The sequence below is a fragment of the Talaromyces amestolkiae genome (assembly GCF_001896365.1).
Source record: "Talaromyces amestolkiae strain CIB chromosome Unknown scaffold18.1, whole genome shotgun sequence".
Classification (NCBI taxonomy): Eukaryota; Fungi; Ascomycota; class Eurotiomycetes; order Eurotiales; family Trichocomaceae; genus Talaromyces; species Talaromyces amestolkiae.
Genome location: NW_024468054.1, coordinates 178,866 through 195,202, shown reverse-complemented (window position 1 = coordinate 195,202; position 16,337 = coordinate 178,866). Strand labels below are relative to the sequence as shown.

Genomic DNA, 16,337 nt, shown 5'->3' with positions numbered 1-16,337 from the left:
ATGATGTATTTATTATGAGGGCAGCTTCGAACCGTTGATGAAATGATTAATGCCTTAGGTCTGGTATATCGTATGTATTAAGTACAACGTACATTATCGAGGGTATGTGTTTAACGGAGTATACGTATTATCTATGTTATTGACTATCGTACATATATGATCCACCTATCTATACACAACACTTGCTGCACACCAACGGGGTGAATATCTCATCTCCGGGCTACAACCTCCCTAAACATCTCCTTACACGGCACCCTACTCTCTAGCTTTGCACACAGCAAAAACGCACCACTCAGCTTTCTATGCAGACTGTATGTCTCCTCCGGCGGCGGCGCCAACCTCTCTTTCAACATCGTCGGAATTAAGGATCGCACTCGGTCTGTGATCGTCTGATCACGGAAATCGTAGATATCTGGCGCAGAGTCGCGGTATGGTTCTGCCAGGGTCATGATAGAGTCTATGTGTGCGTCGACCATGGCTTGGGATTCGTAACCCGTGAGATAGCCGAGTTTGAGGGAGAGGGTGCGGCAGGKTTCCCTATCATCGCGTGCGGCGGCGAGGAGGGTGTCAACGTACGTCTCTATAAAGTCTGCGGGGTATTCGCGCGAAGCGCCGAAATCGAGTAATTCAAGACGATTCGTTTCAGCGTTATAGAGGAAATTAGTCCAATTGGGGTCAGTCTGCATAAACCGGAACTCGACGATTTCACGAAGACACAAACGCAGAATCTCAGTGCCGATTCGGTCGCGTTGTTCCTGGGTGAAATCCTTGATTTTGGTTACGGCTATACCGTCCATGCGCTCCATAGTTAGGACTTGTTTACCGGATGCTTCGTGGATGATTTCGGGGACGACGAAGGAAGAAGAATCCTCTTTGAGGAGGTTGCGGAATCTTTCTGCGCATCGGGCCTCGCGTTCGTAGTCGCATTCCCAGGCGAGTTCAGTGCGGGCATTGGCAATTGTCTTATCGAGAAACAGACCCTTGGGTAAGAGGCGGGTTGCTGTAAGAAGAATGGAGAGGTTGTTGAGGTCAGAGTCGATCGAGTCTGCGACGCCGGGATATTGGATTTTGACGGCTACGCGTCGTCTGCCTTCCTTCAGGACTGCACCGTGCACTTGGCCTATTGAAGCCGCTGCCATGGGGATCTCTTCAAAGGACTCGAAGAGGTCTCGCCAGTTGGGGCCTAGGTTGTCAACGAGAACTTTATCTCTTTGTGAAGCTGGCATGTAATCAGCACGGTCTTGGACTCGTTGCAGGACTGCGGCAATAGGCTCCGGCAGCATCCGGGAATCTATTTGGTATCTCGTCAGTCAAAGAAGACTCCTTCTGGAAAAAGGCGGACAAACCTTGGAAGCTCATCATTTGACCCAATTTCAAAGCCGCACCTCTCATCTTGGACAGCTTTGCGACGAGGCGTTCCATATTCCCAGCACTAAACATGATCGATCCGTTGGCATCACCAGATCCGGTGGCTCTTCGAAAACTTTCACCAAAAGCGCCAAATGCCATTGATGTAGCGAGGCCACCGTATTGCCAAATTCTGCCGAGGCGTGTAGAGGGCACACGCGATTCTGACATTTGATAGGGAGTTTCTTTGATTATTGGTGCCTCTGCGACGATGTCCTGATGGTAGTTAGCTTCTGTCATAGATTCTGGTGAAGATCATGCTCATTGCGCACCTGAACATCTTTTGGTAGGGCCTCAATAGTAGAGATAACATCTTCTTTCTCGATTTTCTCGACTTTTGGCTCCGCTACTACATTATCGATGGCTTCCTTCTGAACTGGCTCCTGTTTCGCAACCTGATCTTCTCTGTTGGTGATATATGGATTTCTTTTCTTCTTTGATAACAGCAAACCTGCAACCCTCGGACTACGGAATACAGCCTGTAGAGCCTCTTCCGATGGTTCCTCCGATGCATTATTGGGAGTATAGAACACATCAGAGTTTATAGGGCCTGAAGCGACATGTGGGTCGCTTTCTTGCACAACGCTTCCTTCCTGCGGTATCTTGACCCGAGGTAGTGAAGAAAGGCCCACCTTCGGACTCAAAGATGGATTGTAAAATGTATCTTGAGCCTTGCTGGTGATGAGGTGATCTGAAGCTGATGACGTCTCAGGAGCCGCTTGTTTGGTGGGTATCTGGAACTCGGCTTGTCGTTGTAATTTTCTGGCTTCGTCTGATGATAATTTTGTCTCTGGTTTAATGGCCTTGACATCATGCGCTTGGCTTTGATTGACCTGTTCGGCAACCTTTTGAGATGTGTTGATGATTACATCCGAATTGGCGGGKCTTGTAGCTCTGTCATCCGGCCATGAAGCAGATGGCTTTCTCTCATCAAAGCGTTGAGCCAACGCAGAAGCCGCTTGAGCGGTGATCACTAGGTTTTCATACTGCTGCTTGAGACCCTTCGTCAAAGAGGATGTGCGTGTATAGACATCTAATTGTTGTTGCCGAATAGTAAGATGTTTGTATGCAACATTTTTGGCAACATTCAGGAGCTGGATAGCATCCAGCATCCGCTTCCCCGACATCGTGATCTACTCAATCGATACTATGATGATGCGAGCCACATGTTGGGGAGATTATCGTATATCGATCATCGAGTATCAATTGAGAATCAAGAAGATGGCCGGCCTGTGACGATGCATGGCAATGACTGCACATTTTCTGCCTCTTGTCTCCGCCTTCGCAGCTCCTCTTTTGTGATGGTTCAATCAAGCGCATTTTGATCAACAACTTCTTCGTCGACATTCAGTATCGTTCCTGATACCTAACACCAGCCTGCAACATGTCTCAGATTGACCGTCTAGAAATCGAAAATGAAATAAGAGAACTCGAGCTTCAACTGAAGAACGCGCGAAGTCGGCTACAAAAGCACGACAACATCGCTTATAGAGAATCTCCTGATTCAGGCTTAAACGATAGTATGTTCACAATGCTTTTTTAGAGTAATTGAAGACTCTATGAATTCCCCTGGTAACGATTCTACCAGACATAGATCAATTATCACCGTTTGTACATTCGCTATTATTGATATCCGACTCTGCCCTACCACTGGGCTCATTCGCTTACTCCAGCGGTTTAGAGTCATTTCTGGCGCATCAGAAAGCATCACCACAGTCCATTCCACCTATTCCACCTATCGTTTCTTTCAAAAAATTTCTCAGACTATCGATCTCATCCGTCTCAAGAGCTTCTTTACCTTATCTGCTGGCCGCTTACCGCTCTCCAACGGAGCTTGAGACGCTAGACAATGATCTTGATGCATCTACGCCCTGCACAGTAGCCAGAAGAGCAAGCGTCGCGCAGGGAAGAGCTCTTCTCGGCGTGTGGGAGAAATCCTTTCGACCTTCCTACATACTCAAAGGTAATTCCATCAACAACCTCAGCGATGAGGCTCAATCTGCCGTGACAGCAATCGAAAAATTTTCCGAAGCATTGAAAATCAGCGGATATGACAACGACTCTTTAGGCCCCAACGGGCATTTCGCGCCATTATGGGGCATTGTATGTGCTGCAATGGGGATTGAGGTTGGTATAACTGCTTATACATTCATGTTGAATCATGCAAAAGCAGTTCTGAGTGCGGCTGTGCGAGCATCGGTCATGGGTCCTTATCAAGCGCAGACGTTTCTTGCGAGTGATGAGATTCGGAACCTGATCAATGAGCGGATAAAGCTTGACTTTTATACGAGGCCTGCGGATGCTGGTCAAGTAGCGCCAGTGCTCGATTTGTGGCTAGGGAGGCATGAGTTGCTGTATAGCAGAATCTTCAACTCATGAAAATTTATCGTAGGGAGTTACAATTATACAGATACGAACACGGCTTGCTTTTGATGGTGGTGGAATTGAATTGATAACTGCACTACTGATACATTTCGCAACGGTACATGGGCGCTGAATCCAACCACTAATCGTCTCGCTATCCAAAAATCTTTCGTTTGCCGACAGTGATGAGGCAGCTCCTTCTATAACGAGGAGATATACGAAGTCGAAGCAACCATACTGCCGAACGCCAACCGCTTTCAAAACAGAATGAGAGCCCCACGCTAACTGTAACCGCAGAAGACGCCTTGAAAATGAAACACACCAAAAAAATGACGAGAAAAAGAAAATAGTATACAGTTAGGACGTGAAAAACGGGGAGACGTGATTAGAGTGTCACGTGCATATAGTCGTTGCTTCCGAAGGATTTGTTACAATTCGGGCATTTTCGTGACCGGGAGACTTGGCGCTCTTCCACACAATCCTTGCAAAAGACATGGCCGCATGTCTTAATTGCTGTGTTCTTGAAATTGCGTCGACAAACCGTGCAAAGTGCAAGAGTCTATACTGCCATTAGCTGAGATCATTTAATCCAGTGCACAGAAAACGTACCCTGAGCATCTCATATTCGGATGAGGAATTGCCAAGTGACTTGGTCTTCCAATTTTCCAGGCTCTTCTTTGTATCGGAAAGTGTTGATTTTAAACTCTCAACCTCCACCTCGGCTTTTCTGCAAGCGGCCGATGTGGAAGCCAGCGTGTTGTCCTTTGCGGTCATGAGGGATTTGAGTTCGGCGACCTGCGCCTTCAGACCATCTATAGTCACTACATTTTCGGTATTCTGTTGTTGTGAGGCACGATATTTGGTCGATACAGATGTGAGGGCTTCTTTCCCTTCTGCAATCTGCTTTTCGAGGTTTGCGACGAGCGAACGAGTGGCGGCCTCAGCATCTTTGAGTTGGGAGATGATGTCGGAGCTCTTCAAATTTTGCAGTCGTAAAGTGCGTACTTCAGCATCCCGTGCCTCTTTGCTCTTCATGGCTGCAAAGTACTTTTGATCGGCTTTGGATTTTTCTGCAGCTAACCGCTGGGCTTTTTCTTCAAGGGCATTGATATCGGCAACTTTCTGTGATGCTAGGCTTGAATACTTCTTGCAAACGGTCTGCATTGAAGCTAGCTCTTTATTGAGCATTGCATATTGTCGGTCGAGATTCTGATATTTCGTTCGCAATTCCTCCACCGAAAGCCCTTCAAGGTGCTCGGCTGTATCGTCCTTTAGACCATCGACTTGGATCCGCAATCTCTCTACTTCTGACTCTAGAGATTCGATCTGCGCCTCTCTGGCCGCGGCTAACTCTTGAGCCTTAGAGGCTGCCGTCGACTCTTGTTCCTGGGTGGCTTTTCTCATCTGCTGTTCGGCAAGTAATTCGTCCCGAGCATTTCTGATTCTTGCGAGATCAGACTCCGCCTTTTGCAATTGGGCATCCTTTTCTTCGACTTCCTTTTGCTTTTCGGCGTCCATACTGTTTCGATATGCGGTTCTTTCAGCCTGCAGCTTTCCAGCTTCTTCTCGCAATTGAACATTCAACGCTTCGAGATGGTTGACACGTTTAATCACATCCTCATATTGCGATTTGAGTTGTTTGAAAAGGTCCGTGTGCGCATAGTCGTCGTCGGTGAGTTTCGAATTCTACGATCCACGTGTCAGCGATTTTCGAGTATCCGCAAGCGGTTCGGGTGAGATGACCAACCTTGACGTTCAGAGCGGTAATATCACTTGTCAACTTTGCATTTTCAGCCTCCAGTGTGTCCAATTGCTCCCGCTGTTTTCGAGATATGGCCAAAGTTTTGTTGTATGCTTCTTCCAGGTCTGAGCTTTTCTCGGGAGTGGATGCAGCGCCGTTGACTGGTGTTGCAGTCTCTTCGCGGGTTGCAGATGACGGTCCATCTGCTCCGGGTCGTGACGCGCCAAGAATATATTGCTTTTCCAGTTTGGCGACTGTCATACTTCTTGCCCGATCAAGCTTCTTCTCGGCCATCATATACCGCAGAGAAGCAGCCTCTAACTGTTCCTCGAATTGTTGTCTTTCGGATATAGCCTTCTCCAGCTCGACTATGGTCACCCTCTCTTCAGCTAATTTCTTAGTCAATTGACTCTGTAATTCCGACACTTCCTGGGTTGCTTTTGGTGCGTTGGCTATCAACTTGGAGACGGTATCTTTGATGTCACTTGATCGACTTTTCAGGTGTTTCTGGAAGTTCTCATTATCATCGAACAGAAGGGAAGTTTGAAAAGCGGGATGATCTATCAGATATCAGTATCTTGTTCAAGCGGAAGATTTGGAAAAAGCACTCATACCTTGGCCGTTCGCATCGTTATCACCAAACAATATTTTGACTTCGTCGATTAACTGATAAGAGCTCATGTTAGTCTCAATTTCATCAAGAACACATAGTTTATCATCTTACTTGTTTGAACCAGGCATCGATTATCCGGAGGTGATCTTCGTGAAATGTGGCGGCTTTTGTCATCTCTTTGACCTTTGATTCCAATGTGACCTTTTCCCGCTTAAACTCCTGCATCTGGCGCCAAATGGCATCTTTCGTGAAGCGCTATAGGATAAACCCAGTCAGCAAATAAACTTGTAGTGAAAAGTATGGTGATTATTGCGGTATCCAGATGGTAACGCCTTACCTCCAAGTCATCTTTCCATGGCATATCGGCATCTGGGTGAGGTTTATTCCCGTTGATAGCAGTCGCCTGTCTCTTCGATGGCGGCGCAGCATCATTCTGATCATGAACGGCAGGTCTCTTCCGGTCTTCCATCTTGATAAGACCGGACTCAGACGATGAAACGGGGGTTGCTTCGACGGCAGGCATCAGTGGCTAATGGGATCTCCCGATGGAAACAGCCGCTAGTCAGCTATACGCGCGCAATCAAATGAGTGATTTTGGGGGGACAGCACGCGTAGAAACCGATACAGAAGCGTGATACGGACGGGAGGTGTAGCGAAAGAACGGTCATTGCAAGAACAGGAGGGAGGATTTTCGACTTCGGCTTCTGGGCTAGCGTCGTTAGCGCCTCTCACGTGACCTCAGCCCACTTCTCCGCAGATTTCTCATTGAGTCACCGAACGTCTTCTGATAGGAAGAGTATTTGGACATCGACTGGAGTCCGGAGGCAGCATAATCCGCGAGATCAGCATTACAATTTGATTCTATGTGATTCAAATATGTGACTGATAGTCCCGTCTTCACGCGATGGTGTCTTTTACAAGTTCTGCAGTTAGTAAGTCATAAACACCCCGCATCTGTATGCCTTATACCAATTTCCTCGCAGACAAATCGGGGAGGAAGTTTGCGCCCAAGGCACCTCCTCGTCGTGCTCCTCCAGCAGCTGCAAACTCTACGAGAGCCAGCGTTAGCGATGGCAGGCCTTCTGCTACACCGGTGCCTGAGACACAGAAAGCGCAAGCCCCACCAGTTGTTGCCTCCAGCCCAGATACGCCTCAACCAGTGCAAGTGACCGAAGAGCCGCGGATAGAAGATGCGATCGTTAGTAGCACGTCTGCGACTCCTATCTCTCGACCGGTCGCGTCAGTCACTCCGATCACAGAAACCACGCGGCCTACATCCCATGAAGGATCCGTCGTTCCCGAGGGGCCTGTACCTGTTTCAGCACCAACACAGTCGAGACGTGAAAGAGCGAGCAATGCACCTCAAACTCAAGTACCTGGAGTCGAAGCCATCACAGCATCAAACACAACTATACCTACAGTGGAGGCTTCCATACAAGCGCTTGCACAAGTGGCTGCGGCTGAGAGTAACCCTACACCAATCGCACAACCTACATCCCGTATCGCGGCTCCTCGCGAACGAATGAATCGGACTGAAAATATCTTTGATGTAAACACTGCAACTGCGACAAGCGGAGAATCTACACCCCAGAAAATAACTACTCCAAAGCCACGCGCATCTCAAAGTAAGAGACGTAAAAGTACAACATCGGAAAATACCCCAGGCACGGAAAGCGCGAACCCTCGCAAGCCCCGAGGTAAACGGAAGCGAGAGCCCACACCAGAAGAATCCGAGAATGTGGAAATTGCACCAACAGTCGTGAAGATGTCTGAGTTATGCAAAGACCTCAGAACCGGCAAAAAGTCGAGACGAGAAATAGAATTGCGAAACCTTGAACAACAAGAGACTGAACGAAAGGAGAAAGCTAGAGAAAAGGCTCGCAATGCTGGTACGCCTGTTAAGCCGGACGCAGAGAATGGGTCATCTGCACCTACCGTCAACACAACTCCAACCAAAACCAACCTTCCACGGATGAGAATCGTGAATGGTGAAATTGTCGTCGATAAAGACTCGCTAGAGATTGTTCAGCATGCCGATGCAGCGCGCGAACTCGGTGAGGGAGAAGACGTGGTTGAAAGTCGGCTCAACAGAAAGATCAACCAGGCTACATATGGCAAACGTACCAAAGCAGTGTCTTGGGATGAGGAGTTGACCGATTTATTCTATAGAGGTCTCAGAATGTTTGGCACCGATTTCGAGTCCATAAGCAAGATGTTTCCAGGGCGGAATCGACGTCAGATCAAATTGAAGTTCAACAACGAGGAGCGTAAGGACCCTGAGCGAATTAAACGGACACTCCTGGGGCCTTCTGAATTGTTCGATATTCAGACATACTCGGAATTGACCAATACAGTCTACGAAGATCCCGAAGTCATACAACGGGAACTCGACGAAGACAAAAAGAGAATTGAAGAACAGCACGAAAGAGAGAAACGAGCGCAGGATGAGCTTATGCACAATCCAAGCGGCCTCGTGAATGACAAGAATGTCGTTCCCAGCATTGAGACTACTTCCGTTAAGAAGAGACGCTCCATTTCAAAGAGTATCAGCGCATGACGGGTTTGAGTTTCAAGTTCGATTGTTGCTTTGGCAAATGAGACCAAAGCAACTACGACTATTATACCAATTAGATTATGTACTTTATGAGGCGTTTAACGGGGATTTTGCACGGGATTTTTGGCCAGGAACAATCGGAAGGCCTTGGCGTCTTGATGAAGAGGCGGTGTTTTGTCATTTATTCGTTTACTTGATTTTTTCTGCACACTTAGCCTTGCAAAGGCTCCGTGAACATGTTACTACATCAATAGTAATACATCGCTCATTGCCAATACTTCAAGAGGTCTCGTAAGTAAGTCGAATGGGGCCTTTCCTCGTTCACCTTCGTCTAGTAGATCCAAAACCAGTATTTGACCTAGCAGGAGAGAAAGATTGCGATGGCCCTGGAGCTGGACCAGGATCGTCTCGATAACCATAATCATTGCGCCTGGTATATGATGGTCCTGCTCCCGTGTCTCGGTCGTATTGTGAATTATGTCTCCTGCCCATCGCATAGCCGGCTGCTCCACCAGCGGCGCCTCCAGCTGCCGCTCCCGTCCAGAATCCCGGTCCTCCTGAGTTGGACTTCTTCTGTCGAGATTGAGGCTGATAGTCGTATGGGGGAGGAGGATCATCGTTGTCATCACCACCACCTCCTCCACCTCGGTTGTTTTCGCCTAGCCGTCTGCCCCGGTCTCCGCCACGATTATTGCCTCTCGATATGGCGAAAGCAATAAAAAATAGAACAGCAATGAAAATAAGCATGAAGATAAGACCCGAAATATTGCTCTCAGACTCATCCCCATCTTTCGACTTTTCCTTGTGCGGCGATTGACGCAAGCGTCCATACCGTTCCTCACCCTTCTCAGTCAACAGAAGACGATATTCTACCCCACAGCTGCCTTTGAGAATCCATTTATCATCTGCATTTCTATAGCCCTCGCAAATCACATCTGTGGAACCGAGTTTGAATTCCGATGGAAGGTCGGCTGTACAGCTCCATTGTATGTCTTCCTCGTCGTAGTCGTAGCCTTGGTTTGTGCAGCGCATGATATCTATTTTATAAAGTTTGCAAACATTTTGGGGACCAACGCATTTCAGTTGTGGAAGGGGTGACACGCGGCGGTGGGATGTTTCGCGGTCTGCGTGTAGGGTGAGGGTTTGGACGTTAGAAAGGCGTACTGCATTTTTACTTGGTGAGGTTTCTGATATAGCCGTTGAGAGTAGCGATAGTACAAAAAGTAGACGTGTCAAGTTTATTCCCTTCATATTGATAGCTTGTCCTTCACTCTGTCTCGTAATGACTATCCTGTTTACCAGACGCTAGGTGTGCTTCGCTCAACCCTGTTGACAGTATAGTTGTAAACGTGGCCTCACCCAGGTCTTGAATGGTATGAACTTTGCCGCAGCCACTTAGTGTCGATCTGATAATCAAGTGCTGCAAAATCTAGGGCGTCGATTGCGCGAATATCCAAGGTTCGTTTCTTCAAGCTTGTTGAGTGCTGTGACTTGGTAGTGATTGATTGGTAGAATTCCCAGAATTCCAAGAAAATATCAGTATGAAAAGGATGAGCTAGAAGCTCAGTAGAGTTTTTGACAGACCCTTCTTCGCAAGGGAAAAAAAGATTGAAGAAGACAAAGGACAATGTGTAGACAGTAGATCTGTTATCAACAATCACATGTGACGACATAATCGACAAGCTAAGCCGTAAATCGCCTAGCCTTGATTTTTGGCGATCTTCTTAGTTCGTTCTATGCTTCAACTCTCGACCACTTCAATTAATTATCCTCATTCAGTGAAGCCTTCGTCAGCCCAATTCTGACTGGGATGGTGGGCACTTCATGGATCTAGACGTATCAGTCTATCATGTCTCAACACTCCCAATGTATGTCGTTGTTCCTCTAACTAAGACACTATACTAATAACTCGATGTCTAGATGACGCTCCTGGTGTCCCTGCCCAGCCCTCGTAAGCTCCGAATCAGATCTAACAAATCAAATATGACGGAAGTTAATTGTATTAGACTATCTTTCACGCAAGGGTTCCTACTCGGACAGCTCTCCGTCGTCCTCCTAATCGGAGCGTTCATCAAATTCTTCATCTTCGGCGAAGCACCAGCACCTCCCTCGCGCGGGCTGGCCAGTCGCACTGCATCGCATCATCGATCCTACTCCATAAATCAAGGTGACAACAATGTCAGCAGCAACAACAACAACAACAACACAAATGCCGGCAGTCCACGGACCCTACGCGAGAAGCCTTCTACTTCAAACGTACTCCGGCCCGTCCCCTCATCCGCAACTAATACACGCTCGATATTGAGGAAAACATACTACAATGCTATTCCTACACAGCTGTCTCATACAAAACAAGGACGACATCGAGTACAACATTCTACACATCAACCGGAATCTTTGGACTGGTTCAATGTGCTGATTGCGCAGACTATTGCGCAGTACCGGCAGACGGCATATTTACTGAAGGATTCGCCGACGAGTTCGATTCTTGATTCTCTATCTGCTGCGATCAATGACCCGCAAAAGAAGCCGTCTTTTATCGACACGATCAAAGTCACTGATATATCACTCGGCGAGGAGTTTCCAATCTTCAGCAATTGCCGAGTCATTGCCGTGGATGATCCGAACTCAGATGGAGGCAGGTTACAAGCATTGATGGACGTTGATTTAAGCGATGACAACTTGTCGCTCGCCATTGAGACATCCTTGATCTTGAATTATCCAAAACCACGCTCTGCCGTGCTGCCTGTTGCGTTGTCGGTTTCTGTGGTTCGGTTCTCGGGGACGCTGTGCATCTCTCTGATTCCAGCTAGTACACCTCAAAGCCCCTCCTCCGCACCGACACCAGATGCCAGCCACTTGAACGTGCGAACGCTCTTTCAACACATCTCAGCCGAACTAAATGGATCAGCAGCCAACCCCACCGCCAACCCCGAGAAAAAAGGCGTCCCCAAAACAAACCTCGCATTCTCATTCCTTCCCGACTACAGATTAGATCTCTCGGTTCGATCACTCATCGGGTCGCGGAGCAGATTACAGGATGTCCCCAAAGTGGCGCAACTAGTCGAAGCCCGAATCCAATCCTGGTTCGAAGAACGGGTCGTCGAGCCTCGCGTGCAAGTTGTCGGATTGCCCGATTTCTGGCCCAGAAAGGGGCGAACTGGCGTCAGACCCGGTGACGATGTCGAGGCCGTGGCAGCGGCTTCTGTGTCGTCTCGCAGCGGCGGACCAGCCGAACCAACACCGTCTGTTCCAGAAGAGGCCATCATCGACGATAGTCCCGTCAGACCTGGATTGCGTTTCCGTGGGCCGGCGGGTCGGTATGATTCGGCTGGAAGTTTTGACGAGCTTCCGCGCGCGAGTCCAGGTTTGGGTGAAACACTTGATATCCCGGGTTCGATGCCGGGAGTTCGGCAGTGATGTATTATAGATTATTACCTTCAAAGGTTGGCAATGATAAAAAATGACGGCCTGTGATATATACCACCTACGTCTATGTATGTAGCAGAATAATATTCCCTCCTCAACAAGACAAGTGCAGATTAATGGATATGGAAGATTTTTTTCTTCAAAGCACGGGCATTAATAGAATAATTGAATGGGGTTAAAACGGTTCCCATGAACGAAGGATTTTACAGGATAAATAGACCAATCCTACCAAGCGCCATACCAAGGCTTCAACTCGCGACCAAGAGACGGCGCAGGCACACGCATTGGCACTGGTACCATAGATGAAAAAATCTGGACGATATCCCCTTCCGCTACTGAATTGCTCTCGTCCTTTTTTTCTTCCTCATCCGAGGTAGATGCAGATGGTGATTCAGTAATCGGCACCAACACGCCGCATTCCCAATTACGGCAATTCAGTTTCGGCTCTTTTCTGATGCGGTCCTGCACGACTTTGCCCCTATTTTTTGTCTTTAGCATAAACATCTCAGAAGAATGTGTTACAAACTTACCATGCACTTTCGGAAAGATTTGCGCTACCCACGTACGCCCATCCTCTACAACTGGAGCCATCGGATAGCTTGATCGATGTCTCAGGGCGGACAAACATCATCTTGAAGTATTCGTCAGTTGATGACCAGTTCTCCGAATTATGAAAGAAGAGGGTGTGCACCTTGTTATGCATCAACAACCCCTCTCGACGACTGATACAATCATGTAAAGCATTTCTAGGAAACTTTGGACCTATGAACCATTTCTCCTGGAAACAAATGGTCCCTGCGCTTCGTCTTGAGCCCTTTGATTGTGATACCGTTTGTTCAGATGGATAGTAGACTCGGAAACGGGATTTCCATTCTGAGCCTGTGGCTCGTTGGGCATCAACACCTAGACGATATGACACGCATTAGCAAATGCTTGGAAAGTCGACAAGAGGACTGATTACCTTGCGCTGAAAGATAGATTGATCGCATGAATTCATCAGTCAGSGAGCCGATGGACGAGGTCTGTCTGATTAGCATTCATCACTCCTTACATGTATTCACGCAGTGCATACCACAAAGTCGATGTTGATCAGGTCTTGTGTCTCCAGCCCCATGGATTTTACAGCTCTAGCAAGTCCACAATGGCCTGTGCGTGTCATGGCTTCGCCGAAATGGGAGCCTCCACTAGTACATGTCAGCGCATATAATCAATTAGAGTGAGACACATACACGGTATGAACAAAAGCATAGTGGCTTGTCTCCTTGAAATCAAAACTAGACAGCTTCGCTATAATATTCTCGTGCAGCGTGCTGGCCTTGAGGAAGTAAGCAAGTTCTTCGTGAAATGCTGTTCTGGGGGCATCAGCAGCATCTTGTGCGGACTTTTTTGGTAGGTCAATCAAAAAAACACTCTATCACAATCACATTAGCCGTGTTGATTTTCGAGCTTGGGGGAGCGGAAATCGTACATTTTCCATAACTCCGCCTTGCTCACCCCAATCGTACGGTACCATGTTTGCACTTGGGACGACAATTCTCAAATACTCTGGATGAAACAAAAGCATGAGCTTCGAATGCATGCAATTGACCTGTCCTTCCATAGGTGGGAAACATAAACGAATGTTGGGCATATTAGCTGTTTCCTCCTGATATTGTAGCCTCTGTCATGATATCAGCTGACGACCTCCCGTAATCAACGTAGAGCTGGCTGCTTACAGTAGATTCCTCCTTGGCCTGCATGACCATCATAAATCTCGTCTTGCTTGGTGTCCGAAATTTAGTGAACACCCATTCCATGTCCCACTGGAAAGCGCTTAAAATAGCAAGCTCCAGGTCAGCGGTCTGAAGGACTTCCTCAATCTTGATGTCGTCACCGTTTCTCGCGTAACCAAATGCCCAAGTCTTTTTGACGACTCCTTGGAGGAACTGTGGAGATGGAGATGAAGATGGCTGTGCTGTCTTGGGTTTGGACTCTTGGGTGGAGGCTCTTGATGCCGCAGATTTCTTTGAATTTGCCAATGCTTGTGCTGATGTGACTGGCAGACCTTCTGTCAATTTTAGCTCACTAATTTTTTCTGGTGAGGCATCGCGTCTGGCAACCTTGGCATCGCGTTTGAGCGGTGGTGGTGAGATGCTGCTCTCTGCTTTTCGCTTCGCGACACGCGCAAGTCGCTCTTCTTCTAATTTTTTTCGATCCAGTCCTGGAATGCCGAAGTTGACCACAGGAGGCACTGTCTCAGATGCAGAGCGTAGCTTAGGCGAGACATGAGCAGGTTTGTCGGAGTCAGTGGTAGTACCGTCTGTCTTGTCTGAGCCACGCCCGTTCAGAACACCGTCAGGAGGAGACTGTTGCATCTCCTGCATAGACAGAGCAATAGCTTGTCGAAGGTCATCGTCACTTTCCTCATCCTCAATATCGATGACGTTCGCTTCTGCCGTAGTATGGGATTTTGATTCATCACCTGAGTCGCCTGTCAGATCGACAAAATCATTTTGAGGTGTCGTTTGGCCTCGCATCGACGCTGCAAGGGCAGCTCTCAAGGCTGGATCGTAGTCGTCTTCGTGGTCCATAGTTGATAGACCTGCTGTCCTGATAAAGTAACGTGGTTGGTGGTGTTGTAAAAGTAAAGTTGAGGTTCGTCTGAAAGGAGCCTTTGTTGAAAGAAGGATGTAGCAGCGGCTAGTCACAAAGCTCATGATAGGATGGCATTGCTCCAAGGACTAAGCATCGTCGCAGAAAGAGAGCAAACAACCCGTTTAGTAAAGGCAAACAAGAAAAGCTAAAAAAAATTGTCCTCGGCCCGGCCTCATCTTAGTTCTAGACGTCAACATAGACAAGAAATATTTAGAACACGATTTTCAAAAGCTGCAGGACCACGGCCTTGTTGAGATGAAAGAACAGGCCCGAGCTTTGTGATATCAAAATCCTTGATACCCTCCAAGCTCAGATAATATAGAGAACAAGAAGATAAATGAAATCAATGAATAAAATGGATGAAGTTGATGTTAAACATCAACAAATGAATGACATGGAGGCCGCGCTAAACCTAAATTAGCCTAACCTGCCCGTCCTCTCCAAAGACTGAGGCCTGAACTGTCGACGTCCTGATATGTGATAATGCAACATTACTCGAATAGAAAACAATATAGTAAAATTTTTGATCACTACTTAAACGATAGTCACTTCACCAGTACTCAAGACTATTTCGTAGTCGATCTGTAGATACAGTTGTGTACAAATCACGTGTCTCTATTCTAAAAGCGGCTTAGCGTGACAGCTTAACGGCGAGAAAAGCTTCCGTAGATCCTTTGATGCCTCCACTACATCGACTTTCTTTGTTTGTACATACATTCGTTTCTTCGATAAAATAGGTACGTATATTTCAATTCCATGGCAACAAAGATACAAAGCTAATCACTCGTTTAGTGGCTGTTGATGTCCGGCTGAGTCTTGGACTGCGGGCTCATGTCGTTTCGGCTGCATTGCTTCTATTGTGTCTGAAACTGTATAATAGCGGACACAATGAGGCTCCTCGCACCAATCAGATCGACATTGTCACCGGCAACATGCGCTGTTCGTCATAGCGATGGCATGTTGTCGGTCCTTGTACGAAGACATCAATCGCTTTCCGTCAGCAGGAGCTATGTCTCAAATAGACAATCGAGGGCAGTGGATACAATAGGAGCTATCTGCTTGATAAGGTCGAAAGCAAGGTATGTTTACGTTACCAAAGTATAACCACAGATAATTAATGAGCAGCAGAGATAGCTGGAGATATAACCATATGAGAAATTCATTCATTCAATCCAGAGTGTTTACACTTAGCCAGGAGCGACGAAATGGCAACAAGAACTTGCCGCAGGACAAGTGAGAAATCCGTCAATAAATATGATATTGAACTTGCTGACTGCATCCAGACCTGAGCCAACAACAGAATCAAAAGAACAAAACCCAAAACCAAAGTCTAAATTACTATCTCGCCTACCGATGCCAGTGCATGAAAACATCTACACAGTCCCTAATATTCTGACATTCTCACGCCTACTCGCTGCACCTGCTGTTGGGTACCTCTTGGTCCATAATCACCACACAGCTGCATTGTCTCTATTCGCCTATGCGGGCATCACAGACCTGGTAGACGGGTACATTGCCCGACGATACAACCTGCAGACTGTCGTGGGCACCATCATTGATCCGGCCGCGGACAAGTTGCTGATGACGATCAGCGT

At 47.5% G+C, this 16,337-nt stretch overlaps 6 protein-coding genes across 6 annotated transcripts, besides 1 other annotated feature; 2 read left to right on the top strand and 4 right to left on the bottom strand.

Moving 5' to 3' along the window:
- Positions 1–209: 209 nt before the first annotated feature.
- BHQ10_008119 (uncharacterized protein) lies at positions 210–2,534 on the bottom strand (the record flags this gene model as incomplete). The annotated part of the gene is made up of 3 exons (XM_040880889.1): positions 210–1,291; positions 1,347–1,623; positions 1,680–2,534. 3 exons carry the CDS (start codon positions 2,532–2,534, stop codon positions 210–212), a joined length of 2,214 nt encoding a protein of 737 aa, XP_040736621.1.
- Positions 2,535–4,156: 1,622 nt separating this feature from the next.
- Positions 4,157–6,648, bottom strand: BHQ10_008118 (uncharacterized protein; the record flags this gene model as incomplete). Its single annotated transcript, XM_040880888.1, has 6 exons — positions 4,157–4,330; positions 4,381–5,457; positions 5,519–6,072; positions 6,127–6,178; positions 6,237–6,380; positions 6,463–6,648. The coding sequence occupies 6 exons, from the start codon at positions 6,646–6,648 to the stop codon at positions 4,157–4,159; spliced, it is 2,187 nt and encodes a 728-aa protein (XP_040736620.1).
- Positions 6,649–7,083: 435 nt separating this feature from the next.
- BHQ10_008117 (uncharacterized protein) lies at positions 7,084–8,682 on the top strand (the record flags this gene model as incomplete). The annotated part of the gene is made up of 1 exon (XM_040880887.1): positions 7,084–8,682. The coding sequence occupies one exon, from the start codon at positions 7,084–7,086 to the stop codon at positions 8,680–8,682; it is 1,599 nt and encodes a 532-aa protein (XP_040736619.1).
- Positions 8,683–9,000: 318 nt separating this feature from the next.
- Positions 9,001–9,711, bottom strand: BHQ10_008116 (uncharacterized protein; the record flags this gene model as incomplete). The annotated part of the gene is made up of 1 exon (XM_040880886.1): positions 9,001–9,711. The coding sequence occupies one exon, from the start codon at positions 9,709–9,711 to the stop codon at positions 9,001–9,003; it is 711 nt and encodes a 236-aa protein (XP_040736618.1).
- Positions 9,712–10,528: 817 nt separating this feature from the next.
- Positions 10,529–12,099, top strand: BHQ10_008115 (uncharacterized protein; the record flags this gene model as incomplete). The annotated part of the gene is made up of 3 exons (XM_040880885.1): positions 10,529–10,547; positions 10,600–10,630; positions 10,686–12,099. The coding sequence occupies 3 exons, from the start codon at positions 10,529–10,531 to the stop codon at positions 12,097–12,099; spliced, it is 1,464 nt and encodes a 487-aa protein (XP_040736617.1).
- A 234-nt stretch (positions 12,100–12,333) lies between these two features.
- Positions 12,334–14,678, bottom strand: BHQ10_008114 (uncharacterized protein; the record flags this gene model as incomplete). The annotated part of the gene is made up of 7 exons (XM_040880884.1): positions 12,334–12,586; positions 12,639–13,011; positions 13,070–13,130; positions 13,181–13,292; positions 13,338–13,519; positions 13,577–13,768; positions 13,824–14,678. 7 exons carry the CDS (start codon positions 14,676–14,678, stop codon positions 12,334–12,336), a joined length of 2,028 nt encoding a protein of 675 aa, XP_040736616.1.
- A 1,417-nt stretch (positions 14,679–16,095) lies between these two features.
- Positions 16,096–16,337: part of a sequence feature (Protein overlapping with rRNA (BHQ10_008113, RAO72101.1) was converted to a misc_feature.) that runs on past the window's edge.